The sequence below is a fragment of the Myotis nattereri genome (genome assembly GCF_964212035.1).
Source record: "Myotis nattereri genome assembly, chromosome: 10".
In the NCBI taxonomy this organism is placed as follows: Eukaryota; Metazoa; Chordata; class Mammalia; order Chiroptera; family Vespertilionidae; genus Myotis; species Myotis nattereri.
In genome coordinates this window covers 38,172,356-38,198,972 of record NC_138085.1, presented here as the reverse complement: position 1 = coordinate 38,198,972, position 26,617 = coordinate 38,172,356, and the positions used below count along the sequence as shown (strand labels likewise).

The window sequence follows — 26,617 nt, the reverse complement described above, 5'->3', positions numbered from 1 at the left end:
CAGACACTTGGGGTGGTGGGGGAAGGGCATGTGCAGGGGAGGTGGGGGTGGCTGAGAAGAGGTCAATGAGGGAAAAAGGAGACTTATGTAATACTATATGTAATACTTCAAACAATAAAGAATTAAAAGAAAGATTTTTTAAAAATCAAGAGAGATAGTAGGAGAACCAAGAAAGAAAGGAATGGGTGGTGCAGTGGCTATTGCTAGTGTCTGCCCAACACCTTATCTCTACTCTCTCCTTAGACAGACCCATCTGCTGGGCCACAGTGGCTGGTCCATGGATGGCCACACTACAAAAGATAGGCCAAGTAGTCCTTCCCTGTGATTTTAATTTTGAACCTTGAAGCAAGATGTTTCTTTCCTTTTGTTTCCTTATATTGGAATGATGTCAATAAACCCAGAAGTGCCTATGGTATGCTCCCTGCCAATGGCAGCTTCAGCTGTGGCTTTACATGTGCCATGAGTTGATAATCACCACTTGTGCCTTGCAGCACAGGAAGAGGCTCTGAGGGAAGTTGGTGGGAGCTTTCTAAGGCACCTACACTTCCTCACGTCTTCTCAGATGTTGAACTGTCAGCAAGTGCTTCTCTGTGGAATCATGGAAGACAATCAGGGAAGCTGCACTGAAAACATCCCTTTCATGCTGTCTTCCGAACTAAGTAAACTGTCAATCTCTCTTCTCTCTCTCTCTCTCTCTCTCTCTCTCTCTCTCTCTCTCTCTCACACACACACACACACACACATACACACACACAGAACATGTGAGCTGTGTGGAAGCTTGAATGGTAGCGAACAATCCAACACATTATACTGGAACATGTGTTACAGTTTCATCTGAAGTAGAAGAAAATACCAGCAAGAGAGAAGCAGACCTGAGAGCTGAGAGCTGAGAGCTGAGAGCTGAGAAAGACTATCCTTTTTGACAGCATGTGAGCCTTGGCACCCAGTCATCCCTGAAGCCAGATCCAGGGCTTCCCTTCCTGGTTATATAAACCAACAAATGCTCTTACGTTGGGTATCTTTTTTTTTGTTGCAAATTAAAGTGTCCTAATATAGAAACTGGAGTCAGGAGTGAGTGACAGACCTAAATTGTGAAACTGCTTCAGTCACGACGGGGAAGACAACAGTGGAGTTTCCCGTATCTTTGGCTGAAAAGCTGGAATCCCTGGCCTATAGAAGTAAAGCAGTGGGTGGAACTGCTACTTGGTGCATTTTCCCTCAGACAAAGTCCCCAGCACCCTAAAAATTGAAACCTTACCAACTTGGTAGAAAGGCATCAGGATATTGGAGAACTGGGAAAGCCAGATGCCCAGAGTCTCCCCAAACATCTCCAGTAGCCGCTGCTTGACAAGGGCCGTATCCCTCCCCATTGCCAGCTTTGGATGCACCCAGGAGGTGGAGGCAGCGCCCCATTGTGTCATTTTCCTAAGAGCCAGAGATGAAGATAGATCTGTTCACCTAAAGCCCAGAGGAATGGGATGGTTCCTGCATTGCTGTCCAGGGACTGAAACCACAAGGTTGGGACCCAGCTTCAGAGATGCTAATTTTGGTAGTTGTTACTAGCCAATGGAGCCCCCAAAGTGACATAACTGGACAAGCCACTGAGGGTTTCAAGCACACTGTATTGCCCCCTTGTCAAATAGAGATTTGTGATTGTTCACTTCTAAGACAGCCCTCCAAGCCTTCAAGCCCCGATCTCAGAGAGTCGGTTGCTACAGTAGTAGAGGCCTCAGAGACTCCTAGTTAAGCAGGGCCATTGATCCATTTTCCAGTTTCTCCATTTCTACCAGCAGAGGAAGGCTCCGGCCCATCCTCTCAGGCACGGTGATGAAGCCAGTGGATAGTAGGAAGGCTCTGCAACATCCAGACAGACTGTGGAACAGATGCATGTCAGGAGAAGGGAGCGAGCAAACAGAATGCACACTTTCTATCAGGCTGGTGGAGGTGTTTCCTCTTCCTTCCCTACCAACTTCTCCTCTCCATGTGGGCCCACCATCTTATTCCAGCTGTAGGTAAGTCTTCTGGTTCTCCATCTGCTTAACAATTACTCAACTGGACTGTAACCATCCTATGTAATAAAAGCCTAATATGCTAAGTGTCTGGTCGTCCGGTTGTCTGTTCAACCAATCAAAGCGTAATATGCTAATGATATGCTAAGGCCTCTCAACTGCTCGCTATGACATGCACTGACCACCAGGGGGCAGGCGCTCAACGCAGGAGCCAGGCTCATGACTAGAGCCAGGCTCACGGCTGGAGAGTGCAGCATCGGCGATGGCGGGGGCCTCTCCTGCCTCCCTGGCAGTGCTCAGGATGTCCGACTGACTGGCTTAGGCCCACTCCCCTGGGGAGCCATCAGTTGGATATCCCCCAAGGGCTCCCGGACTGCAAAAGGGAGCAGGCTGAGCTGAGGGACCCTCCCCCCCAATGCATGAATTTAGTGCACCAGGCCTCTAGTAGCACATAACAAACAGAAAATGAAAAACCCCTAATCACTCAGGGGCCATTGCTCCATTTTCCAGCTTCTCCATTTCTACCAATTCTCCAGTTATTTGAAGGGTCGGACAAAAGGGATGCCATTGAAGATAACCACAGAGACAGGCACGAAACAAAAAAAAAGATTTCAGGTAACATTATCTTTTTTCCTCCCATCCTAATTTTGACTTTATTCCTCACCTCCCATTTCAATTCTTTTCTTGGAAATCCAAACTTGTGGGTTTTTTTAAACAACATGTTTAAGATCATGATTATCTAAAGTCATAACAAAATTTTCTGCTCTCCAAAAGGGGGGGGGGGGGGAAACACAGCTTTTATTCTTAGGCAGCATTTTTCAAATACCCATGTTAATATATATTTTTAATAAACTATTTAAAAATAAAACCCTTCATCCTTTGAGGTTACTGACATTTGTCTAGTTCACTGACACATCTCCCACAATACATTAGTTCTATTCATTTTTCATGAAGTGGAAACTATGCTAAAATATAGGATTTTAATCCCTGAGGTGCCAGTTAAAATGGACGAGGTTGCCATTGCAACACAGGATTTTAAAAAATCAGCCTTAAATAATGAGCATGGCTCATGCTATCGGCATCGGAATCCCTTCCACACCATGGAGTCACTTAGAAAACTGCGTTTACTGGGTGGCGTTCACCCTGCAGCCCCTAGCCCTAGCGCTAGGCATCTTTCCTTTCTAAAGGAATAACACGGAGCCATGACGTCTGCAGCAACTTCTGAGATCCTCAGACATCAAGAGAAACCACGGTCCTGTTTCTCTCATCTCCATCCACATTGTCGGAGAGGGATTTTCAGCACCATTCCAAGACCCGGAAAGGTGGGGGGCCGACTGGGGTTTTCTACTTGGCCACACAATTAGGCAGAAGGAGGGATCAGTCCTCCTGGCTAGAAAGCGGGGGTGACCTGCTTGTCTCAGGGTGTCCGCGGTAACCTTAGCAGAACTGCGTGCGTTCGGCTCTGCGCCCACCCTCCCTGCAGCCCCGCTCCCCGTCTCCCGGGGGTGGGGGTCCTGCTTCCAGCGGTGCGGGGGCCCGCGCCTGCCCTAGTAGTAGCGGTTCAGGCTCCGGGTCCCGGGCACCTCGGGCTGCCCGTTCATCCAGATCTCCCTGATGATGCGCTCCCGCTCCTCCAGCCGCTGCGCGCGCTCCAGCTCCTCCGCCGACGTGAAGACGTTCTTGTTCAAAGTCCTCTCGAAGCGGCGGTGCCTGCGGACCGAGATGTCGGAGCTGCCATCCTCGCTGCCGCTGCTGTCGCTGCTGTCGCTGCTGCCCTCCTGGTCCCGCAGGAACTTCTTCCGGGAGCGGGGCGGCCGCCGGCAGTCCACGCGGCAGGACAGCCGCACCACCAGCGCGGCCAGGGTGAGGACCAGCCCCAGGCACACGCCCGACACGAAGTACAGCGCTGCTCGCTCGGGGTTTTCTGGAGGAGGAGAGAGAAGGGAGCGTTGGAGAGATGGCAGCTCCAGCCCGCCCTGGACACCGCTCACCAGGCCCCAAAGCGCTGGGAGTGACAAAGACTGCCTTCCCGCTGGACAAAATGCATAATGTATTCAAAATACAAGTAGCCACCAATGAGGAGTCTGGGTACAGAGGGTATGAGATTCTTCTCCTATTCTTGCAACTTTAAAGTTGAAATTATTTCAAAAAGTTAAAAGAAAGAAAAATATGTAACGCCACGATAAGCAAGATATCATTTCATGAAGAGGTGTACCTGTCTAACGTTTATTTTAGCCTATACTAGAAAAATCTTTACCTTTGAATTTATTCCTGCCACCCCTTGAATAACCTATTAATCACATTTTTGGGCTGCTTCTTCTTTCTTCTCCCCCTCCTTCATCCTTCTCCTCTTCCTCCTCCCCCAACCCCTCCTCCTCCTTTTTGGATGAGAAATCTATACTAATAAAAGCCTACCTGGCCCTCTTGCCCTTGTGGGAGGCCCTCATCACAAGATGGCCGCCCCATAGCATCACAAGATGGCCGCCCCATAGCATCACAGATGGCCACCATAAGATGACCATCACAGGTAGCCACCACAAGATGGCCGGCAGGGGAGGGCAGTTGGGGGCTATGGTGGCAGGGGAGCAGTTAGGTGTCAATCAGACTGGCAGGGGAGCGGTTAGCAGGCGATCAGGCCAGCAGGCAGAAGTGGTTAGGGGCAATCAGGCAGGCAAACAGGCGAGTGGTCAGGAGCCAGCAGTCCCGGATTGTGAGAGGGATGTCCGATTGCCAGTTTAGGCCTGATCCAGCAGTCAGACATCCCCCGAGGGGTCTCAGATTGGAGAAGGTGAAGGCTGGGCTGAGGGATCCCCCCCCACACACACACAAATTTTGTGCACCAGGCCTCTAGTTTATAAATAAAGGCAAGGTCAAACTATCTTGTTTATTCTGAATATAGCATCACAGGCCTTGTCAACAAGTGTAGGCAGCTTCCAAGATGCCCCCCACCTGTTGGTATTCCACTCTTAATGCAAGCACCTCCCTTTGAGGGCTGGACCTAGTGGGCTAGACCCAGTGACTTCCTTCCAATAAATAGAAAATAGCAAGCATGATGGATGAATCTAAGATAAGGTGACATAAGGTTAACTTCCAATTCGCTCGTGGTCTTTCTCTGGCTTTTCTTAGTTGCTCACTCTGATGAAGCCAGCTGCCATGCTTGCAAGCTGCCCGACAGAAGCCCACAAAGCGAGGAACTAAGCTTGGACTCTGGCTAACAGCCCGCAAAGAACCGAATCATGTCAACAGCCACGTCAGTGAGCTTAGAAGTGAATCCCCTGGTGGAGTCTTGAGGTGGCCACAGCCCTGCCCTTGAAAGCAGCCTGGTGGAAGACCTTGAACCAGAGAACCTGCCAACCCAAACCCAGATCCCTGATCCACAGACACTGAGAGATAGTAAATGTATGTTGCTTTAATTCATTAAGTTTTGAGGTCATTTTCCATGCATTAATAGATAATTTATACAATCACATATTGAAAGCCAGTGTAGGCATTTTGGAATGACCTCAACAGGTTAATTTGCAGAGGAGGAATCTGAGTCCTTCTTTGGTGAGAAAAGAAAATAATCATCCAATAGATAAGCAATAGGCCTAGTGCATCCAGTGATGATCGCTATATGATGTGCTCCACAGAATGAGAGCCTTTGAGTGAACAGCTTTCCTTTTCTAGGTAAGTATGAGAGCATGGGACATGCCTGGCCTTGAGTAAGAGGGCATGGTCAATCTGACAGGACCTACAACTGACACCAGCAATTAAGTTTCCCAAAATCTATATTCATTGGTAATTATGAATTAAAAGATACAGTGTTTTGCAGGGTTTTTAAGACTCTAAATGGGATAATATGTGATATACATTTGCTTTTTAAATTTAAGAATGTTTCTTATAGAGATTTCCAGACACATCAACAGCACTTTTTTAAACTTTTTTTCATCCTCACCTGAGGATATGTTTATTGATTTTTAGAGAGAGAGGATGGAAGAGTGAGAGAGAGAGAGAGAGAGAGAGAGAGAGAGAGAGAGATGTGAGAGAGAAATATCAATTGGTTGCTCCAGTACATGCCCTGGCCGGGGATCGAACCTTTTGGTGTATGGGACAACTCTCGAACCAACTGTGCTGCCCCACCAGGGCAGTATTCTTTTTGCTTGCTGCAATGATGTTCTGTTTATGTAATCATTTTCTTATTGTTTCAGATTTTTCACTATTATGATCAATGCTACCAAGGAGTCAACATCCTTGTATACATCTCTTTATGTACAAGCAGAATTATTTCTACAGGTTCGTTATCTAGAAATAGCTGCATCAAAGGGCATAGCATTTCAAAGTTTTATGCTTTCTAAACTGCACCCAAAAAGATTCTATCAGCCTAAGCACAGCATGTTAAACATATGTGAAATCCCCACCAAATGATAGGAATGTAAATAAAATAAATAAAAATTATAGGTACAAAGAGAAGAGTAGATAATAAAGTAGAAAACATTGTCAATACAGAAACTTGATCTATAGCACCACCTTCTGGAAAATAAAAGAATGGTTTCCAGCAACCTGCTAGGTGAGTTGTAAAAAGCAGAAAAGACATAAAAGCTTAAGAATTTTGCTACAAGAAGAAGCAAGAAGCGCAGAACAGGTGTGCAAATACAAGGTCAGAGAGTACCCCAGATATAACAGGATCAACAAACATTGTACCCCAGGTGAAGACAAGTAGTAAAGATTTGAGGAGGTGTCCACTACATCAAAGGCAAAATGAACAATGCAAAACTAAGAAACATGAAGAATAAATAAAACACATCATCACCAAAAGATAATAATCTTCCAAATAACCACGCTCAAAACATAGAATCTTGCAATCTAGTGAATAAAAAATGTAATAGCTGTTTTGAGGAAACAATGAAAGACAAACACAAAAGACAATTCAACAAAATCAGGAAAAGAAAATACATGAACAAAATGAGAAGTTTATCAAAGAGATAGAAACTTTAGGAAAGAACCAAACAGAAATTCTGGAGCTGAAAAATTCAATGATTGAAAAAAATTCAATACAGGGAATCTGCAGCAGAATAAATCAAATGGAAGACAGAATTAGCAACCTACACAATAGAAACCTTGAAATAACCAAATTAGAGGTGAACGGGGCGGGGGGGGGGGAGTACATCTTATAAATATTAACATAATTTATGTTCCAGAAAGAGAAAAGAGGATGAAGCAGTCAGGAAGTTTATTTAAAGAAGTAGTAGTTGAGAACTTCCCAAACCTGGGGAGAGCCTTAGATATCCCACTTCCCAAAGCTAATAGATCACCCTTCTACCTCAATGCAAAAAGACCTTCTCCAAGATACATTATAATGAAACTGTCAAAAATCAAAGAAAAAGAAAGACTCCTGAAAGCAGCTGAGAAAATATTGCAACCTCCAAAGGAACCCCCATTAGGTTGTCCACAAATTTCTCAGCAGAAACCCTTCAAGCTAGGAAAGTAGAATGACATATTCAAAGTGTTAAAAGAAAATAGTTGTCAGCCAAGAATACTCTATCTGGAAAAGCTCTCCAGATCTGAAGGAGAAATACTTTATCCAGAGAAACAAAAGCTGAGGGAGTTCATCACAAGAAATGCTGGAAGTTCTTCAAGCTGAAATTTAAAAATGCTAATTACAGACATGAAAACATATGAAAGTATACAACACACTGGTAAAGGTAAATATACAGTCAGACTTAGAAAACTCTAGTTCTGTAATAGGAGAGTGTGTGAGCCACTTAACTATAAGATAAAGGTTAAAGGAAAAGAGTAATAAAAATAACTCTAACTACTATAATCTGTTAATTAATATACAATATAAAAAGTGGTAAATTGTGATAGCAAAAATATACAGAGGGAAGTAAAAGGGTGGAACTTTTGCTTATGCAATTGAAAGCTTTCACCAATGCGTATGATGTTAGCTGTGGGTTTGGCATTTATGATTTTATTATATTGTGGTATGTTCCTTTCATACCTAATTTGTTGACGGTTTTATCATCAAAAGATGCTGTAGTTTGTCAAATGCTTTTTCTACCTCTGTTGAGATGATCAAGGACAAAGAAGATGAAATCACTATCTCAAAGAGACACCTGCATTCCCATATTCATGGCAGCATTAATCACAATAACCAACACATAGAAACAGCCTAAATGTCCATCAGCAGAAGAATAAATAAAGAAAATTCAGCCATAAAAAGGAAAAAATTCTGCCATTTGCAACAACATGAATGGATTTGGAGCGCATTATGCTAAAATTGAGATAAATTAGCAAATACAAATACTGTATCATATCACTGATATGTGGATTAAAAAGTTAAACTCATAACAGAGTAGAATGCTGATTCCCAGGGGCTGTGGTGCAGGAGAATTGGGGAGATGTTTAAGGGTACAAATTTGCAATTAGTAGATAAGTCCTAGAGAGCTAATGCATAGCGTAGTGATTATAGACAACAATATTGAATTACAGACTTTAAAGTTGCTAAGAGAGTAAGTAGATCTTAATTGTTCTAGCACAAAACAGTGATAATAACTGTGTGACATGCTAGAGGTGTTAGCTAATGTGACGATGGGACTCATATTGCAATGAAGGAGGCTGAAACTGACTCTGCCCACTTGATACTCAGTGAACACTGGGAGGATTCAGAGAGCTCTTGCCTGGAGGAGCTTAACATTCCAGCAGGGAAGTGACCCACTGGTTCCAGTACCAAAGAAAGTGCTGCAATAGGAGCATGAAGAAGGATCTCTGAAAACACAAAAGTGAGTAAAAAAGTGAAGTGGAGATATGGAGCTCTGAGAGGGCTTTCTAAAAAAGATTTGCAAACCGATGCTTTGACCAGAGTGGAAAACCACCAGTCAGACCGGCATTTGAAGCTTTAGCTCAGCCTCATCTTCCAAACAAACATCACACTACCTACCTAGCCTGCTCAACTGTGGTAAAGGTTAAAGGTATGACAGGTGACCAGCATAAAGGGATTATCCGAGATCCTGGCAAAGAGAGGCATTGAATAAATAACTCACTGTTTTCTTTCTTTCTTTCAAAATATTTTTTTTATTGATTTCAGAGAGGAAGGGAGAGGGAGAGAGAGATAGAAACATCAATGATGAAAGAATCATTGATCGGCTGCCTCCTGCACGCCACACACTGGGGATCGAGCCCACAATCCAGGCATGTGCCCTGACTGGGAATCGAACCTGGGACCCTTGAGCCCACAGGCTGATGCTCTATCCACTGAGCCAAACCAGGTAAGGGCTGTTTTCTTTCTTTCCTTCCTCTTTTCCTTCTTCCTTTCTCTTTCTTCTTTCCTCCCTCCCTCCCTCTCCTTCTCATATCTATCTATCTATCTATCTATCTATCTATCTATCTATCTATCTACCTACCTACCTACCTACCATCTATCATCTCTATCTCCCTCCCTCCCATCCACCCATCTATCTAATCTACCTGTTTTCCTCCCTCTGTCCCTCTACTTTCCTTCCTTTCCTCATCCCACCCTCTCATCCCTCTGAGTGTCTGTCTCTGTCTTCTTTCATACCCTGTCCTCACCCCACCTGTTATAAAGGTTAACTCTGAAGACGGTTACTGAACTGAACCCTGGAAACCACTGTTCTCCCTCTAGCTTAACTAGTCCATCCTGTCCTGCCAACCGATCAGAAAACATCCTCTTTTGCCTACAGCAATCTCAGACATGGATTCCCAGAGAAGCCCACTAAAAGCAAGCCCAAAGCACCAGGGAGTTTATGGGGCCTCCCGGGGGCCTGCGCGGTGACTCAGGGCTCATTTTCGGAGCTAGCATAAACTGTTTTGTCTTTCTTCGTCATTCTTCTGCAAACATCAAAACTGTAGCTCTCTCGTGGTTATGTTTTTCTCTTCTCCGCTCCAGGTCACTTCCTCTTGGCCAGTGATCTACCCTGGTCTTGAGCAGATCCAGACAGCTGTTAATGGCCCAGGAAGCAGAGTGGGGAGGGCTATTGTCATTGTTTTCCCTCAATAAATAAAAATACATGTATTGCTGTATCTCGCTTCCTGCAGCGTCATTGTTTTCCTGGGCAGGAAGAGGCTCTCTGTGGAGGTCCTGGGGCTAATATCATTTGCACCCCCGAGGTCAGACCAGACAGTGCCCTGCAGACTCGAGGGGGCAGAGAGCAGCACCAGGCCAGGCCAGGTCTGCTGGTGGCCCTGCAGGCGGAGCATTTCATTCCCTCCCTGAATTTTCTTGTGGGCCCCAAAGCCTGCCGTCCCTTCAGTGGGGAAAAAAAGTGTTAAAAACAGGCCTTCATGATCCTAATGGGAGCCTGTGTGGAATCAGGGAGTATTCAGCATAAGCCCTTCTCGGAACTTGTAAGGCACAATAGGATGGCTCTTAATGGGGCTCTGCCCCTCCGCATAGAAAAGTGAAGACTCCCACTAACCCTCCTGCCCTCCCCTCCCCGGATGCTGGAGGAGCTGCTTTCCTCCTCCTCCCATCCCCGGCCTGCTGTTTCCCAGGAAGAAGGCGCGTTGGAGAAGCATCTTCCCCTCACTGAGGCCTATGTCCCCATAGGCGACTGTGGTGTGTGCTCCTTTGCGCTCACCTCTTTCATTTTCCCCTCTTCCCTTTCCTCCCCCCCTCAGACCCCCGGAGAGGCTGTCCACTGCCCGGCCACCCTCCTGACCCATCCACTCACTTTTCTTCACCTGCAGCGGGACAGACCTGCAGTCCTGCAGCCCTAGGATTCAGGGGAGCTAGACAGAAGCCCTGACCCATTCTCTGATCTGGCCTAACGGCTGCAGGAGCTGACACTGTATTCTGACGCTCTTCCCGCTCCTTGGAGTCTGAAAGGGAGGAAGAGTGTGATTAATTAGCCCCTCCAAACTAGGCAGCACTTTACGTAGTTGTATTACAATCAGTTATGTAACCATCGTTTTTCCCACATAAACAGTGAGAAATTTGAAGGCAAAATCCATGAGTCACGTTGGATTCCCAGAGCATCCAGCACAGTGCCTTGCTTATGGCGTATATCTCTTTAATTACTGAATTAAATCATGAATAATACACAAGCTCTACAAGTCCAGTTAATAGTGTTATTATATACGGATAAATATGTATGTAGATGTATGTATGTGTATATATGCATGTGTATGTATATATAATACATATATTATATATAATAGTACAACATTAAAAGAGTAGAGGATGGAAAACATTTATAAAATCACCGTAATCTCACAAAGTGAATAGTAGTAAAGTGAATTTCCTTCTCTTCTATTTTCCCTCATATAAATTTGTAGATATTTATTTATATTTACTTGATTATAGTACAGAGATTTCCCATATAATCCCAGCCCCACACATGTCTAGTGTCTCCCATTATCAACATCCCCCTGACAGAGTGGTACATTTGTTGCAATTGACGAACCTGTATGACACATCATTCTCACCCAAAGTTCATAGTTTACACTAAGGTTTCCTCTTGGTGGTGTACAATCTATGGGTTTGGACAAATGTATAGTGACATGTTTTCATATCATGTAGAGTATTTTCACTGCCCTAAAAATCTCCTGCGCTCCACCTATTCCTCCCTCCCTCAAGGATGCACATCTCCTACAGTGTCCAGCATCTTTCTTTACTGGTCCATCATCTTCCCCTCACTGAGGCCTAACAATGGCTACATAGCATTCTACCCCGTGAATACACCCCAAGTTACAAAAAGCATTTTCTATCTTTGGATATTTAGGTGGCTACTTTTTAAAATTAAAAATAAGGATGGAAGAAATATTTTTGTGCTTCACACTCTTCTAATTTTGCTTGTTTCTTTTACTTACTGCCTTATGATGGATCCTCAGAAAAGGAATATCTGTATCAAACGGAATACATACTTTTATACCTTTTGATACATACTGCCAAGTGGCTTTTCAGATACATTCATTTATCTTACCCTTAGTTGTGTATGAAAGTACCACTTTCACCAAACCCTCTCCAGGAGGGGATATTCCACTGCTAAAATTCCCCCCCAAAATTTTATAGGTCAATAAATAGTTCCTTTATTTATTCCACAAAAATTTACTGTGGGTCTGAAATGCCTTTGGGGCTAGAGCCATAAAGGTTCTCAGCCCTCACAGGATTCCCAGTAAAAAGGGAAATAATACAAAACAGAAACTACAGTACTTTCTAAAAATCCCCAAATTAATGAAATGATTGAGTTATGGTGGGTTAGGGTCCCCTGCTGAGAAAAGACCACCTTATTCATGACAAGCTCATAGGAAAAGTGATTCATTTTCTGGCTAACTGCTACATGCCCACACTGCTGCACTCACAAAGAATATTGGTTAAATAAAAAAACATGATCCCCCAAAACTTCTGAATTGAAAAAAATTACTATAAGCAAAGTCAAATGACATATGCCAAATAGGAAAAATATTTGAAATATGTATCAGAGGCAAAGGACTGGTATATAAAGAGCACTTAGGGAGAGCATTAAGAAAAAGAGCAACAACCAATAAAGAAAATGGACAAAAGATATGAATAGTTCATAGAATAATAAGTACAAATGGTCCTTAAACATATGAAAAGATGCTCGCCTACAGCAGGGGGTTGGCACACTGTGGCTCACAAGCCAAACCTGGCCAGCTAGTTGCATTATTGGCACAGAGCCATGCACATTCATTTATGTTTTCTCAGGCTACTTTGCAGAGTTGAACAGTTAGAACAGAGACCCTACAGCCTGCAAAGCTGAAAATCTTTACGATCTGACCCTTTACAGGAAAAGTATGCTGACCCGTGACCTAGAAAAACAGAAATTAAATGACATTTGAATGTTATTTTTCTTCTATCAGGCTGTTGAAAATTCATCAGTTTGAAAATACTATTGCAGGACCTTCTCATACTTCTTATAAAGAGTAAACTGATAAAACTCTTTAAATGGCAATTTGGTAATACTTATCTTTTTAAAAATTTTATTTATTTTAGTTAATCTTCACCAGAGTATATTTTTTCCATTGATTTTTTTTAAATTAATTTTTAAAAAGCAATTATTCCATTTAAATTTTCTAACAACCTTATTATAAATTATTATTGCGGTTATTATTATTAACAAAATGATCACTCTCATTATAAATTATTGTAGTATGATCCCAAGGGGTTGCTTGCAAATTGTTGAAACAAGAAATGCTAACTCCTCCAACCTATGTGCTAAGATAGAGGGAAACAAAACAATTGTGTGTGGAGAACACAGATGGGCCCCTAAGCACAAGCGGGGAGTGAAGGGAGAATATGACACTGAGAGAGTCCTGAAGACTGGGAGTGAGTTAGCCGGTCCAGGCCTGGAGGGAAGAATTCTTGAGGGGAAAAAAATGATTGTGCAAACGCAAAGAGGCAAGGAAAGCTCTGGCAAATGGTTTAAAAGGACTAGAGCGAGGCCTTGGTCAGGGAGGGCTATAGCTAAACCAGGACATGGAAATGTCAAGGTCAGACAGGAAAAGCTCTGGGAAGGCACGAAACAAACTGCAGATTGGAGTACCTCGAACCATCCCCAAGCCCCTTCTCCCTGGCTTGCCTCTACTCTAGAGCATGTTCTTCCAACTCCAGCACTATTGGTATCTTTAACCAAGTAATTCTTTGGTGCAGGGGTTGTCCTGTGCAAATTGCAAATTTGTTTCTCTACCTGCTAGATATCAGTGGCAGCCACCCCTCCCTGCTCCAGTTGTGGCAACCAACAGTGTTTCCAGACGTTGTCTAAAATACCACCATAGGGCAAAATCACCCCTGATTGTGAACCACAGGTTCAGAGGTTAAAAAAGCAAAGATTCTCATTTTTCCTTCCTCTCTTGCAGCTAGAGATGGCCATGTGACACATTTCCTGCCAATGAAATACCAGCATGAGAGTAGATGGACTGGAAAATCCTTCCTTTCACTGCCTTCTTTGGCTCTTGAATGAAGTCAACAGCAACAGCAGCCACTTTGCAGCCAGGAGATGACAAGCATAAAAGAAAAACCATGAAAATCACACTGAGGTTCACCCCTACATATTTAAGTCCATGGACTACTGCTAGCAAGCACCTACCTCCAGACTTCTTGTTTGTGGGTAAGATCATTCCTGTGTGTTTAGGCCACCAAGTTAAGGTTTTCTATTATATGTAGCTGAAAACAATTCTATTAATTGTGAAATCACACAAAAGTTTTCGGGTTTTATCCGGGCGATAGTGAGGAGCCACTAAAGAATTCTAAACAATAAAAAGAAGTGGATCATCACACCTACATTCTGAAAAGATCATTTTGCTACAAAATACAATCTATGGAGAAAGAATGGATGCAGATGTCATAGGAAATGCCATTATGGCCAGGCAGACAAAAACATGATGGGCTTGAACCATCTCAGTAGCGGTGAGAATAAAGTGGAGAGGACACATTAAGAGGCAAAATGGACCAACCCTAAGCAACTGGATATAGGCAGTGAAGAAGGTGTATCAAAGGCTAAAAATTACATTTCTTGTGTAGGTAGTACCCTAGACCAATGATGGCGAACCTTTTGAGCTTGGCGTGTCAGCATTTTGAAAAACCCTAACTTAACTCTGGTGCCGTGTCACATATAGAAATTTTTTGATATTTGCAACCATAGTAAAACAAAGACTTATATTTTTGATATTTATTTTATATATTTAAATGCCATTCAACAAAGAAAAATCAACCAAAAAAATGAGTTCGTGTGTCATAGGTTCGCCATCACTGCCCTAGACAGTACACAAAAGAAGGAGCATGTTTAAAGAGAAGAACAATATTCCATTCTAGGCTAGGTTGAATTTCAAATGCTTATGGCACATCCAACTGGTAATGTAAAAGGCATTTAGATACACAATTTGAAAGTGAGAAAAGAGTAAGATAGCAGTAATTTAAAAAATATGTGTATGATAGAATTCAAAAATTTAAGTGCCAATAAAATAATGCCACTCATTACTTAAGTAGTATCAATGAAGTATAGAATACTTAAAATATAGGTAAGCAAAATAAAATTAAAAATACACAGACAGATACTCACACAAACCCAGCATCCAGGTATAATTTACAGTAAAATGTGGTTACATGTACATGCAAACACACACACATACATGGTATTATACCTCGAATGCTGAATGATAACAGGCCTTATTCAGTTAACAACATACCATAAACATCTTTCTACTTCAGTTAAAATGCACTCAATTTTCTGGTATTTTTACTATTATAAATGCTTCTGAGATCAACTGTCCTCATTATAAAATTTTCGCCCATATCCTTAATTATTTCCTCAGGATAAGTTCTGAGATGTGGATTTGCTTGCTATATGGTATATGTGTTTTTAAGACTTTTGCCAGATGCTCCTAAATCATTCTCTAGAGACGTTATAGCAATTTACAATCCCATCAGCACTACATACGAGTACTCACCTCCCCACACTTTCCCCCAAACAGAAGTTAAATACTTAATCTTTGAGAAATTTGTAAAATAAAATGTTAATCTGATTGATGCTTTCATTTTGCATTTGTTTAAGTCAGTGTTTCTCAACCTTCTGGCCCTTAAATACAGTTCCTCATGTTGTGACCCAACCATAAAATTATTTTTGTTGCTACTTCATAACCGTAATGTTGCTACTGTTATGAATCATAATGTAAATATCTGATATGCAGGATGGTCTTACGCGACCCCTGTGAAAGGGTCGCTCAACTGCCAAAGAGGTCGCGACCCACAGGTTGAGAACCGCTGGCTTAAGTGCTAGAATTTGAGCTGTTTGTGCTTTATTGGCCATTTGTATTTTTTCTTTGGTAGATTGCTGATTCTTGTCCTTTGTCCACTTTTCTTTTGGTATATTTACCTCTTATTGATTTGTAAGAGCTCTTTGTATGTTATAAACTTTAACCCTCTGTCAATGCTACATTTCTTAGTTTGCACTTGCCATTTAATTTGAGGGCATGCTTTGATCAGCAGATACTTAAAAGTATTGGAATGTTCATGGTTTGAATCGGCTATTGTGAAGAATGGGAACAGGATGTATCCAAAAGCAAACACAGAGACTGAAGCCCTATTTGAAAGGCTCAGCTGAGGTTGGAGACCATGCATTTCTAATGAGGTCAATCTGAAAAGTTGGACCAGCATTTGGTTATTGGAGTGCAGAGGGAGAAAGCGGAGAAAGTGAGATTCACTCAGAGTTTGTATTTGCTTGATTTAATCAGACCCTGCACAAAGGAATAAGAGAGTTATGTGTACTAGCAAGTTTGTTGCTGAAATAATGGATCACATGGGACAAGATAAGAGATAACGGATGTGCTGGGAAGGGTCAGGGCTCCCTGTAGGTGAAAGCCAGACACAGCAGAATGAGATCATGAGAGAGCTACAAGGTTAGGAAATTTTCTACAATTTTCTTCCAGCAAACTTATCTTATTGCTTCTGCTCCGTTTATTCTATTTCTTCTTTTAAAACAACAATGTATTTGTATCTGTTACATTTACCTTCACATTTTACAGTTTCTTCATTCATTTCCTTTACAGTCAGGCAGTGTTCCCCATCAAAATCAGAATCGATGTTCGCCCATCACATCTATTGATTGGACGGAGCGCATTTTATTTTAGCCACTCAACTTTCCATGGCCTTGTATCCTCTTGTTATCTTAGCCCATACTCACTTAAGAGAAGCATTGTCTTCCTGCATCTCAAGCAGTATGTAATTCCAGAATATGGGGTGGGAAGGAGAAAAGTTGAAGAGAGAGCCAAAATAGGGCCAAGCACCCTTTCAGCCTTAACAAGATCACAAGACACCCGGTAAACACCAAGCTATTCAATGAGTTACCACGCTCGATGGTCACAACTCAGGGTCCTGCTGGCCAAAATGGAAGGCTGCCAGGAACCTCCTGTGCCGAGAAGAGTTCCAAAGTCCAGTACCCTGTTTGCTCTCACCAGAGATATTTTCTTGCAACAGCTGATTTGCAAGTGTCCTTTGAGGCCTTGAAAACTCCAGACTCTCTCTGACACACACTTCATTTCAGGGGTGTCTTCACTATAGAGTTGAGGGACCATATTCAATTGCTTGTAAAAACATGGGGCCAGAGTTTCAAACATCTCTTTTCCAGCCCCAGGGTCCTTTTCCCCAAGAATAGCCTTGAAGCAAGAGCAAAGCTGGGATGCCTCTGATGGTGGGCGCCAGGGAAGGGAGGCCCCAGGCACTGAGCTTCCTTCCCTGGGGAGGCAAGGAGCTGAGTGAGGGCCCGGGTCTTTGCTGATCCGAGAAGGGAGGAGCCTGGACTGGAGTCACGTGAGGACTACATGTTGCATCTTGCGAAATGGAAAGGAGCCAGCCCGGTATGCCCTGAGAAGCCCTCCTTTCCAAAATCAGGTTGCACGTCATCCAAGATCATCTCACAAAGAGAAGCCACAAGCTTCCCTTATCCCCAACCCTGGCTCACAGTTTCCATTGTAAGTCGAAATGCCAGGCTTTGCATCTGAACTCTGAAGTCCCCGCATATCGACCCTGGTTAGAGAACTAGAAAGCAAAGCCAGTCCTTGCCCAGAGGATATCAATTGGAACTCCAGCTCCTTTCCTTCTATGCAACATCCAGAGAGCTCAGGTGAAGCAGAACGAAGTAAAAACAAACCAGCAAACAATTAAAAACGCACTCAAGCAGTAGGAAATCCGTTTGGTCATTCAAGCCAGTAAGCATTGTCATGTATTTTTTCTAAATGTCAGCTTGACGCAGGTATATTTCCATGTGTTTTTGAATGACTCCAGATGAAGAGCATCTGTTCCCAAGAAATGATCTTGAGCAGAAAGGCAGCCATCCTCCGAAAAGAGAACAACTTTGACCCAGGGATGGGACAAATAGCAGAATCTCCCAGACCCACACACCTTCTGTCTCCATGTCTCCCAGAAGGTTATGAAGCACCTCACACAGCCCTGGAACGCAGGACACATGCACATGCGCGCGTGCACACATGCACATGCACACACATGTGCACACACACATGCACACACACACACATGCACACGCACACTGGGTGGGGTTGAGAACCACTGCACAGAAATAGGCCAGGCTGAGGATACTCCATCCAGGTCTTTCACATCAGAGTTAAATGTAAAAGATGCACACAATAGCCCCAAGCTACTTCATTCACTCTTTTAAGCCCAAAAGGAAACCAAACATTTTCAGCAAGATAAGCTCTTGTCACCCCATCTGCCCAATTAGAGACTGCCATACTTCACTCTCAAAACACAGGACCTTTCATCTCATAACTCAGCACAGCAGAGCCCCTCTGCTATCATTGCACAGCATTTCTCTCCTGGATGCCCCCTGGACCCAGCCCCAGGCCTCAGCCCTGGCCCAGCTGAGACCGGAGAACTACCTGAGATAAAGGAATAGGTGGCCAGGATGCTGCTGAGTAGAGCCATGTCCATGCGCTGGGCAGTCAGAGGCTCCGTGCTGCGGCGGAAGGGCAGCCTCCACGTGGCATCCAGAGGCGCCTCCCGGAGTTGCTTCAGTGGGATCAGCGTGGCCCCTCCCGCTCTTCTCTTCTGTTTGGAAACACAAAGTGAGTGGTGAGAACACATCCCTCTGTCCTGAGGCTGTGTTCCAGGTAGCCTGGGCCCAAAACAAAGAGCTAGTCTCCTAAATGCCAGCCAGCCTCCCACCAGGCATCTAGGTCCTATCCTCTCTGCTCTGGCGAGCTTCTTGGCTTTCCAGGAAGGGAGCACCTCCTTATGTCTCTGTTTTGCCTGGCCTTTCTCCCTTCTCTTCCACGTATCTTCCCAACTTTACATTTTAGCACTCCTCCCTCACCTTTCCTGGTACTTTTTATTGTATTCTCCCTGTTTGCTTTTGCCCACGGTCACTTTAATATCTGCCCTGTCACCCCACGCCCAGCTGGCTCTCCGCCGGGCTCTGCTTCCCCTGCACCCACTGCACCTGTGTACTTTGATCAGCTTGCCTCATCCCACAGATCACCAAATGTGTGCCCTTGGCAATGAGTCTGAGCTGGCTACTCCAGACCTGACAACGTGGTTCCCATTCTAAAATGCCCCAAGAACTTGGGCGCTAGGGCCCGCCCACATTTCCATGATTCCATCTATAGAGGGACCAGGCTGTTTCAGACCTGTTCCCTCTTATCTCTTCTCACTCGTTCTACCATAGAGCAAATCTCATCATTTCATTTCTGGGAGTTGTGCACCAGTCTCCTCCCTATCCTTTGGCTGACACCTACTTCCAGCTCCATCTAGCACCCACTCTCACCAACGGGGTCATCTTGATAATGTGTAAACCTGACCACTTCGCTCCACCGCCCAACCCTTTCCCTAATCCCCATTACACTTAATACAACACACATCCACTTCCACAAAATCGGAACCTTACCTCAGCTCCCAATTCATCTCCTACCAGAGTCTACAGCTACACACATATATACAGAGATGCAAGCCTGCCTAATGCTCCAAAAATTTCAGATTTTTTTTAGTGCCCCAAATACATCAAGCCCTTTTATCTTTTTGTGCATTTGACTGTGCTCATTCTTTGGCCTAAAATGCCCACCTCCCTTCACGTGTGTGGCAAATGTTTCCTTTAAGAGAGAATTCAAAAGTCCTATGGCAGTCCCCAAATCCCAATGATTTGTTTTGCAGAAATAGAAAAGTCCATACTAAAATTCACACGGAATCTCAAGGAATCCCAAACAGACAAACGATATTGAAAAAGAATCTAGTTAAAAATCTCACACTTCCTGGTTTCAAAGCTTATTTCAGAGCTGTAGTAATCAAAACAGTGTAGTCTAGCCACAGATGAATGAATAAACCAAATGTGGTATATACTACTCATAGCCTTAAAAGGAAGGGAATTCTGACAAAGGCTGCAACAGGGATGAACCCTGAGGACACTGTGCTAAGTGAAATAAACCAATCACAAAAGAATAAGTACTGTATGATTCCACTTATATGAAGTAGTACCTAGAAACATCAGATTCATAGAGACAGAAAGTAGAATGGTAGTTGTCTGTGGTGAGGGTCAGAGGAGGATGGGAAGTTATTGTTTAATAGGTACACAGTACAAAGTTTCAGTTTTGTAAGAAGAAAAGTATTCTGGAGATGGATGATGGTTGCACAACAATGTAAATGTACTTAATGTCACTGAACTATACACTTAAAATGGTTAGGATGGTAAATTTTATGTTACATGTATTTCCCACAAATTTTAAAATTAATAAAAAATAAGGTGTTGATGATGCACAACAGGAAATTTTGAATGTTAATTCATATAACGAATCCTGATATCAGATTTTGGTGTTAACAGGAATGCTATCAGAATTATTTTGTAGTGATATTACAGTTGAAGACAATAACATTCTAATTTATATCAGACTATGACTATGGCTTGACTTTTAGAAAAAAATATTATCTCACATATCAAAAATTGGATAGTAAGTAGTTAAAATCTATAAGATTTATAGATTAATAGATAAAAACATATTGCATCAATAAATGCAAAAATGTGTTTGTGTAAAATTTAATAAAATTTCATAATTTAAAAAAAGTCTACTGCAGTGAAGCTCCAAATCCTTGACTCTTTTTTTTTTTTTTGCTATCAAAGTATTCCAATATTCTTCTAATAGTGCACCTATGGCATACTAATTAGAATGATCAGGTTGCATGTCTGTCCCCAAGACTAAAGAGGCATCATATAAATCCCTTTACTCAAGCACCTAACTCAGTGCTAATGAAAGGAGGCTCTAAGCGAATTCTAGCTGACTTGCTGGCTGGAAAACAGAAAGAACAATTGGGCCTGAGCTGTGTATGCTTAAGCCTCAGAGCATATTTCTGAACAGGTCGGAGGGTGAGCCGCCTTGAACTCTCAAAGGATACCGGGACTGACTGACTGAGCCGGGTGCCAAGTAGAGCCCTTCCTCAGTCTATGAGAGGACCACGTGCAAGATGGGAGCTTTAAGTGGCACAGAAATTCTTCCTGCCTCTCCTCATGCCCCAGGTGCTAACCGAGAGGCCTGCAAGAGCCAGAGGCAGGAGGAAGAGGGAAAAGAAAGCAGGCCAAGGGTGAAGAAAAACAACCTCTAGGTGGTCCACCCTAAAGATACTCAGGACACAGTGGAGTAGCAGTCAGGACATCTTTACTGTAGGGCCAGAGAGTAAATATTTCAAATTTTGAGGGCCATGGAATCTGCCTCAGCTACTCAACCTTGTCATTGTGGTACAGAAGCCACCATAGACAATATGTAAAGGAGTAAGTACTGCTGTGTTCCAATAAAAATTTACTTTTGAAAATAAGTGGACCCAATTTGGCCTACGGACCATAGTTTCCAGACCTCCGGTCTAGTTCTTACTCCTCAAATACAGTTCAAAGACCAGTAGCGTTGACACCACTAGAGAGCTTGTTAGATCTGCATAATCCTAGACACCACCCAAGACCCTCGGAATCAAAGTCTCATTGTACAAGATGCCCAGCAGAGTTTGCCCAGTAGATCTGTGACCCGCTTCAGCCTGAGCACTAAAATGCTATAACAGCACAGGCCCAGGTGGAGTTTCGCTTAGTGCCTCCTTTATAAATCTGATCGAGGGCAGGAGAGCACTCCTCGCTGGCCCTGCTATACAGTTCGTTCTCCAACTGGCTCAGAGCACCTTAGGGAGGACACCAAGACCGAGGGCAGGACTGGGCAGAGGAGCTCCTGTTCGGGAGAGCTGCCAATGAGACAAGTCAATGAGAAGTCAGAGAAGTGAAGAACTCCAAACCCTGTGCTTCAACCCTTCCTCTCCCTGAGCCCTCCCTAAGGAGTCGTGGAACAGCTCCAGGTAGCTCTGCACATTTTCCACTGGCAGTTTGCCCTCTAATTAAAACATTACCCCACCTCCTCCTGTGATGGTTAATTTTACAAGTTAACTTGACTGACCATAGGGCGTCCAGATCAAGCATTATTTCTGGATGTGTCTGTGAGGGTGTTTCCAGATGAGATTAGGATTTGAACTGATGGACTCACAAAAGTAGATGGCCCCTGCCAGCGTGGTGGGCATCATCCAATCTGCTGAGGGCCTGCATAGATCCAAAGGAGGAGGAAGAGGGGATTTGCTCCTTGTTTCCTGCCTCACTGTTTGGGCTGAGACATCCCATCTCATCTCATCTTCTCTGGCCCTCAGATTGGGCTTCAGGCCATCAGCTCCCCTGGCTCGCAGGCCTGCAGACTCGGGCTTTTCAGCCTTTGTGATTACATAAGCCACTTCCTCATAATAAATCCATATATAGCCCTAGCCGGTTTGGCTCAGTGGATAGAGCATTGGCCTGCAGACCAAAAGGTCCCGGGTTCAATTCTGGTCAAGGGCATGTACAGGAGGCAACCAGTCGATGTGTCTCCCTCACACTGATGTTTCTCTCTCTTTCCCTCTCTCTTCTACTCTCTCTAAAAATCAATGGAAAAATATCCTTGGGTGAGGATTAAAAAAATAATTATATATATAAAATCTCCATCCCACTGGATCTATTTCTCTGGGGAACCCTGATTAATACATCTACCAATATAAAGGTAAGGGGCATGAAGCACTGATCCACCCCAAAGTGCAGTTTTGTGCTCTATTCTTCAAGGAAGCTCCTTGTCACTGGCTATAGCTCCTAGAACAGTGATTCTTAACTTTGGGCAGTTTGCCCCCCAAGGGGACATTTGACAATGTCTGGAGACATTTTTGGCTGCCACAATTGCAGTGAGGGTTGATGTGGCATCTAGCGGGTAGGGAGCAAGGACACTTCTAAACATCCTACAATGCACAAGAGCCCTCCCCCCACTAACAAAGAACTATCTGGCCCAAGATAGTAATATCTTCAGGTTAAGAAACCCTGTTCTAGAACAAACATCATTACTTCACCGACCAGTCTAAGTGCCCCTCAGTGTTTGCGAACCTCATGCACATCACCAATACAATCAGAAATGTGTCAGAGAGACAGGCTGCATGGCAGCTTCTGGCAGCCTTGATTAGGGCATCACAAATCCAAGCCCTGGGCCAGCAACTCAATGTTCCCAGCAACCAGAGTGAACAGGTTCTGGGAGAACAACTCACATTAACCAAGCCCTCAAGAGAACAGAACATCAACCAATACCAGCTTATTCATTCACTAGAAGCTGGTGCACGAATTCGTGCACAGGTGGGGTCCAGCCAGCCCACCCCTATCGGGGCTGATGGAGGTGGGGCCAGCAAGGGGGAGGGGCTGTCCCCTGGTTGAACTCCCAGTGGAGGGGACAATTTGCATATTAGCCTTTTATTATATAGGATAACTGGAGAACCACCTGCCACAAGTTCTAGATCAAGTCCTCCTCCAGATAATGTGACCCTGGGGATTATCTTGGTGAGGGCAAAATTAGGACTAAGGACCTGTAGATTTCCAAAGCTAAGGCTTTCTTCTTCTAGTGACGACCCCTTGGTTAATCTTACACTATTCTGGGGAAAAATCAGGTCTAGAGAAAACTCTAGGCCCAGTCAACCAGCATTGCAGCATGCTCTCATTGGACAGAGCCTACCAATTCTTATAAATCTTCCCTTCTGACAGCTTCCTTTCACCTGTGACCCAAAGCTCCTTTACCTAATTGCTGACAAACTGCAACATGATTGAAAAGAGATGGCTCACATCTCAGAATTTTGCCTTCCTGAACACATGCTGGTCTCCTTGATGAAGATAACAACCCATCCTATGGGTACTGCCTTCTAGATTGAATGGCTGATTGCACGCATTGTATGCTATTTTTCACTGGCTTTCATGTTAAAGGTAACCTCATTTCCAATGCTGCAAATTCATCTTCTCTCGATTCATTTACATCGAGTGTAATCACTGAATGTATAAAATGAAATGTACCTCGTGATGATACATTTCATCTTAAATTGCAGTATCAACAGTGAGCACCCCTGGTATGTAAGCCCCCATGCAGGGAACTGTCTTATTACATCATAGTGTGCAGAGGCTGGTAAGAAATCTCATTGCCCCTTAGCTACCTGGGGGAGGTGTGCTGTCAGGAACAGAGGAATCTCTGGCAAGAACAGTTCATCTCTGGTGACATTAGTACCCAGCAGTACAGGTCCCGAAACTTGGTTGGCCCCCGTTGGCTTCTCGGGCTCTGAAAGAAAACGGAAATGGCACAACAACCATCAGAGAGCATCACACGCCCAGGAGGTCCCAGCACGCATTGCACCTGGTGTCATCATGAACCACTGAGCAGAGTGCCTTGGTGATGTTTGTCTGGATCCCTACAGAGATGGGATACCAACCCTGAGAGGGCAAAGCCCACGGCCAATTAAACCTGGAATTTGAACCAGACGGCCAGAGAAACCGACCTCCCAAGGCCGTAGCAGAAAGGAAAGCAACCGGTAAAAGATCAAAGCCACCTGCTTCCTCTTCCCTCCTGTCAGCCAAAACCCACAAACAGCTAGAGTGGGATGTGTCCGCATGGGCCCTCGTCGGTGAAGTCTGGGGACAGCCTGTCTGGAACAGGAAGGGAGGGGATTCGGTTCCCAGAGAGCAATGCCCAGATGGGCCATGAAATGAAGTCTCGGGGAGCCTGTGTGGGCAGGAGAAACCTGGGAACGCCGATGCGTGGACTCCCGCAGCCTGTGCCTGCCACCCAGAAGTCTCAAGGCCTCTGCTCAACCAGCAAGGGAAGCCAGTGGGGCCTCTGGGAGGCCTGGGTCCCACCCAGACACGCTCATTCATTTGTCGTCACTGCTTCCTGCTGACTCCCACAGCATCCGACTGCTGATGGTTTGTTTGCGTCTTTATAGGAACTTCTCTCCGCTGCCGCTGCCTCACCAGGACCTACGGCACCTTCCTATCGCCATGTTACTGGGGAAGAAGTGAAGGAAGGACACTTGCAGCACAGCCCTGGGGGTTCTTTGGAGACGCGTGCAACAAAGAGTGGAAGCAGCTCTCTGAGCCGTGCTCAGCCTCCGCCCCGCACTAAGGAAAACTGCCCGAAGGACTGACCCCAGCGTGGCCACACACGGTCTGAGATGCAAGGGCTTCGGTGGAAAAGAGCTCCCACAGCACGGGATGGAAAGAGGATACACGTGGGCCCCAACGGAGCAGAGGGAAACCCGATTTTCTCTGCGGGACTGACAAACACCTGCGGAGGACACATCCAACACGCCGGCCCGCCAGCTGCTCGGCTCCCTTGGCTCGGCCAACCTTCCCCCCAACCCACTTCAGCACACCATTTCCAGGGACATATCCTGGACCCTGTCGTCACCTGCAAAGTGCTGACTCTGGAATTTGGGCTGTGAACGCCTTCAGGTCAGAGACTGTGCTTTTGTTCATCTCTGTGTTCCCAGAGTCCCCCACAGTAAGTGCCCAGAGCTGACGTTGAGTGACAGTTGATGAATGAATGACTCACACTTAGAAATCCCACTCTCCAACCAGAACTACCATCCTTCTGCCTTTCACTCTTGGAATCAAAGTAAACATGCTCCCAACCTGTCTGAGATCTCTGGCTCCTTCTACTCTGCAGCTCACCCTGGGTACAAGTCTTATTCTACAATCACTTTTCTCTGCACAGCCTGGCTACTGTAACTACACCGCACTCGGCTCTTACCAGGACCTTTCTGCTGCCTTCCCTCCACCCCCCAGGCCTAAGCACAGGACCCCTCCAGCCCTCATCTGCCTGCTTTCCTGCCCACAGGCTGAGTGCTTCTGAAAAAAAAAGATCATTCTTATTAGCATCATTGCAAACATTTGGCTTATATCCTCAGTGTGGCCTTGTGTTGCTAGGAAACGCTACATGTCCCTGGCATGGCACTTTCTCATTTTCAAGAGGAAGTGTACCAAACCTCTACCTCTTTCTTCCAGTCCTCTTCTCTGATGTGCCCCATCTTCCCAGAGAAAATCGGGGCCAGCCTCCATGGGTTATAATTTCCCCCTGTTTCATCTGATCCTGACCTTCCTCCCTCCCATCTCTAAGGAAGATTTTACCTGTGCTTTTAATCAAATTTCCTCCTTCTTCCTATAAGATTCCATTCCATCAATGATTTATCTTTCTTTCACCTTCCCTTTATTGACTGATATCCAACTCTCTCTATAGTGACAGGCAGACAGATAGAAAGATAGATAGATAGATAGATAGATAGATAGATAGATAATAGATAGATGATAGATAGATAAGAGAAAATAGATTTTGTTTATATATCTATATCTATAGAGCTATAAACTACCTTAAACTTTGTCTCTCCCTTCCTTCTCCTCTTGTCCCCTTCTCTCTGTATATATGAAATATATATACACAGAGGAGTATATGCATAAACATACAGGTGTACATTGTACACACATGTATATATCTATGTGTATATATTCATATATACACATCTATTTCTTTCTCTCAAACATTTTCCCATTCTTCATCACCTCCACTGGTTACAAGCCCCAACACGATGTCAGTGGAGAACAGATGGGACCAGAACCTTGCTTCTCAGGCAGCAGAAATGAGAAGCCAATCAATACATGTCAACACCAAGATGACAGAGATGTTAGAATTATCTGACAAAGACTTAAAGCAGCCGTGATAAAAACACTTCAATGAGCAATTGTGAATTGAAACAAATGGGAACAAACAAACAAACAAAACACATGGAATCCTCAGCAAGGAAATAAAAA

At 44.3% G+C, this 26,617-nt stretch overlaps 1 protein-coding gene across 2 annotated transcripts in view; it reads right to left on the bottom strand.

Annotated features, from left to right (window-relative positions):
• Positions 1-1,032: 1,032 nt before the first annotated feature.
• The window catches only part of EVA1A (eva-1 homolog A, regulator of programmed cell death), a 61,371-nt gene continuing 35,786 nt past the window's right edge, over positions 1,033-26,617 (bottom strand). Inside the window, exons 2-4 of one of the 2 annotated variants that reach the window (XM_081101338.1) lie at positions 23,974-24,095; positions 18,354-18,522; positions 1,033-3,933 (exon numbers count right to left, since the gene is read on the bottom strand). In XM_081101338.1, the coding sequence (XP_080957464.1) occupies positions 3,557-3,933; positions 18,354-18,405 (429 nt within the window). In that variant the 5' untranslated portion in view covers positions 18,406-18,522; positions 23,974-24,095 and the 3' untranslated portion in view covers positions 1,033-3,556. The remainder of the gene's footprint in view (positions 3,934-18,353; positions 18,523-23,973; positions 24,096-26,617) is intronic. The other variant, XM_081101337.1, reaches the window with a different exon arrangement.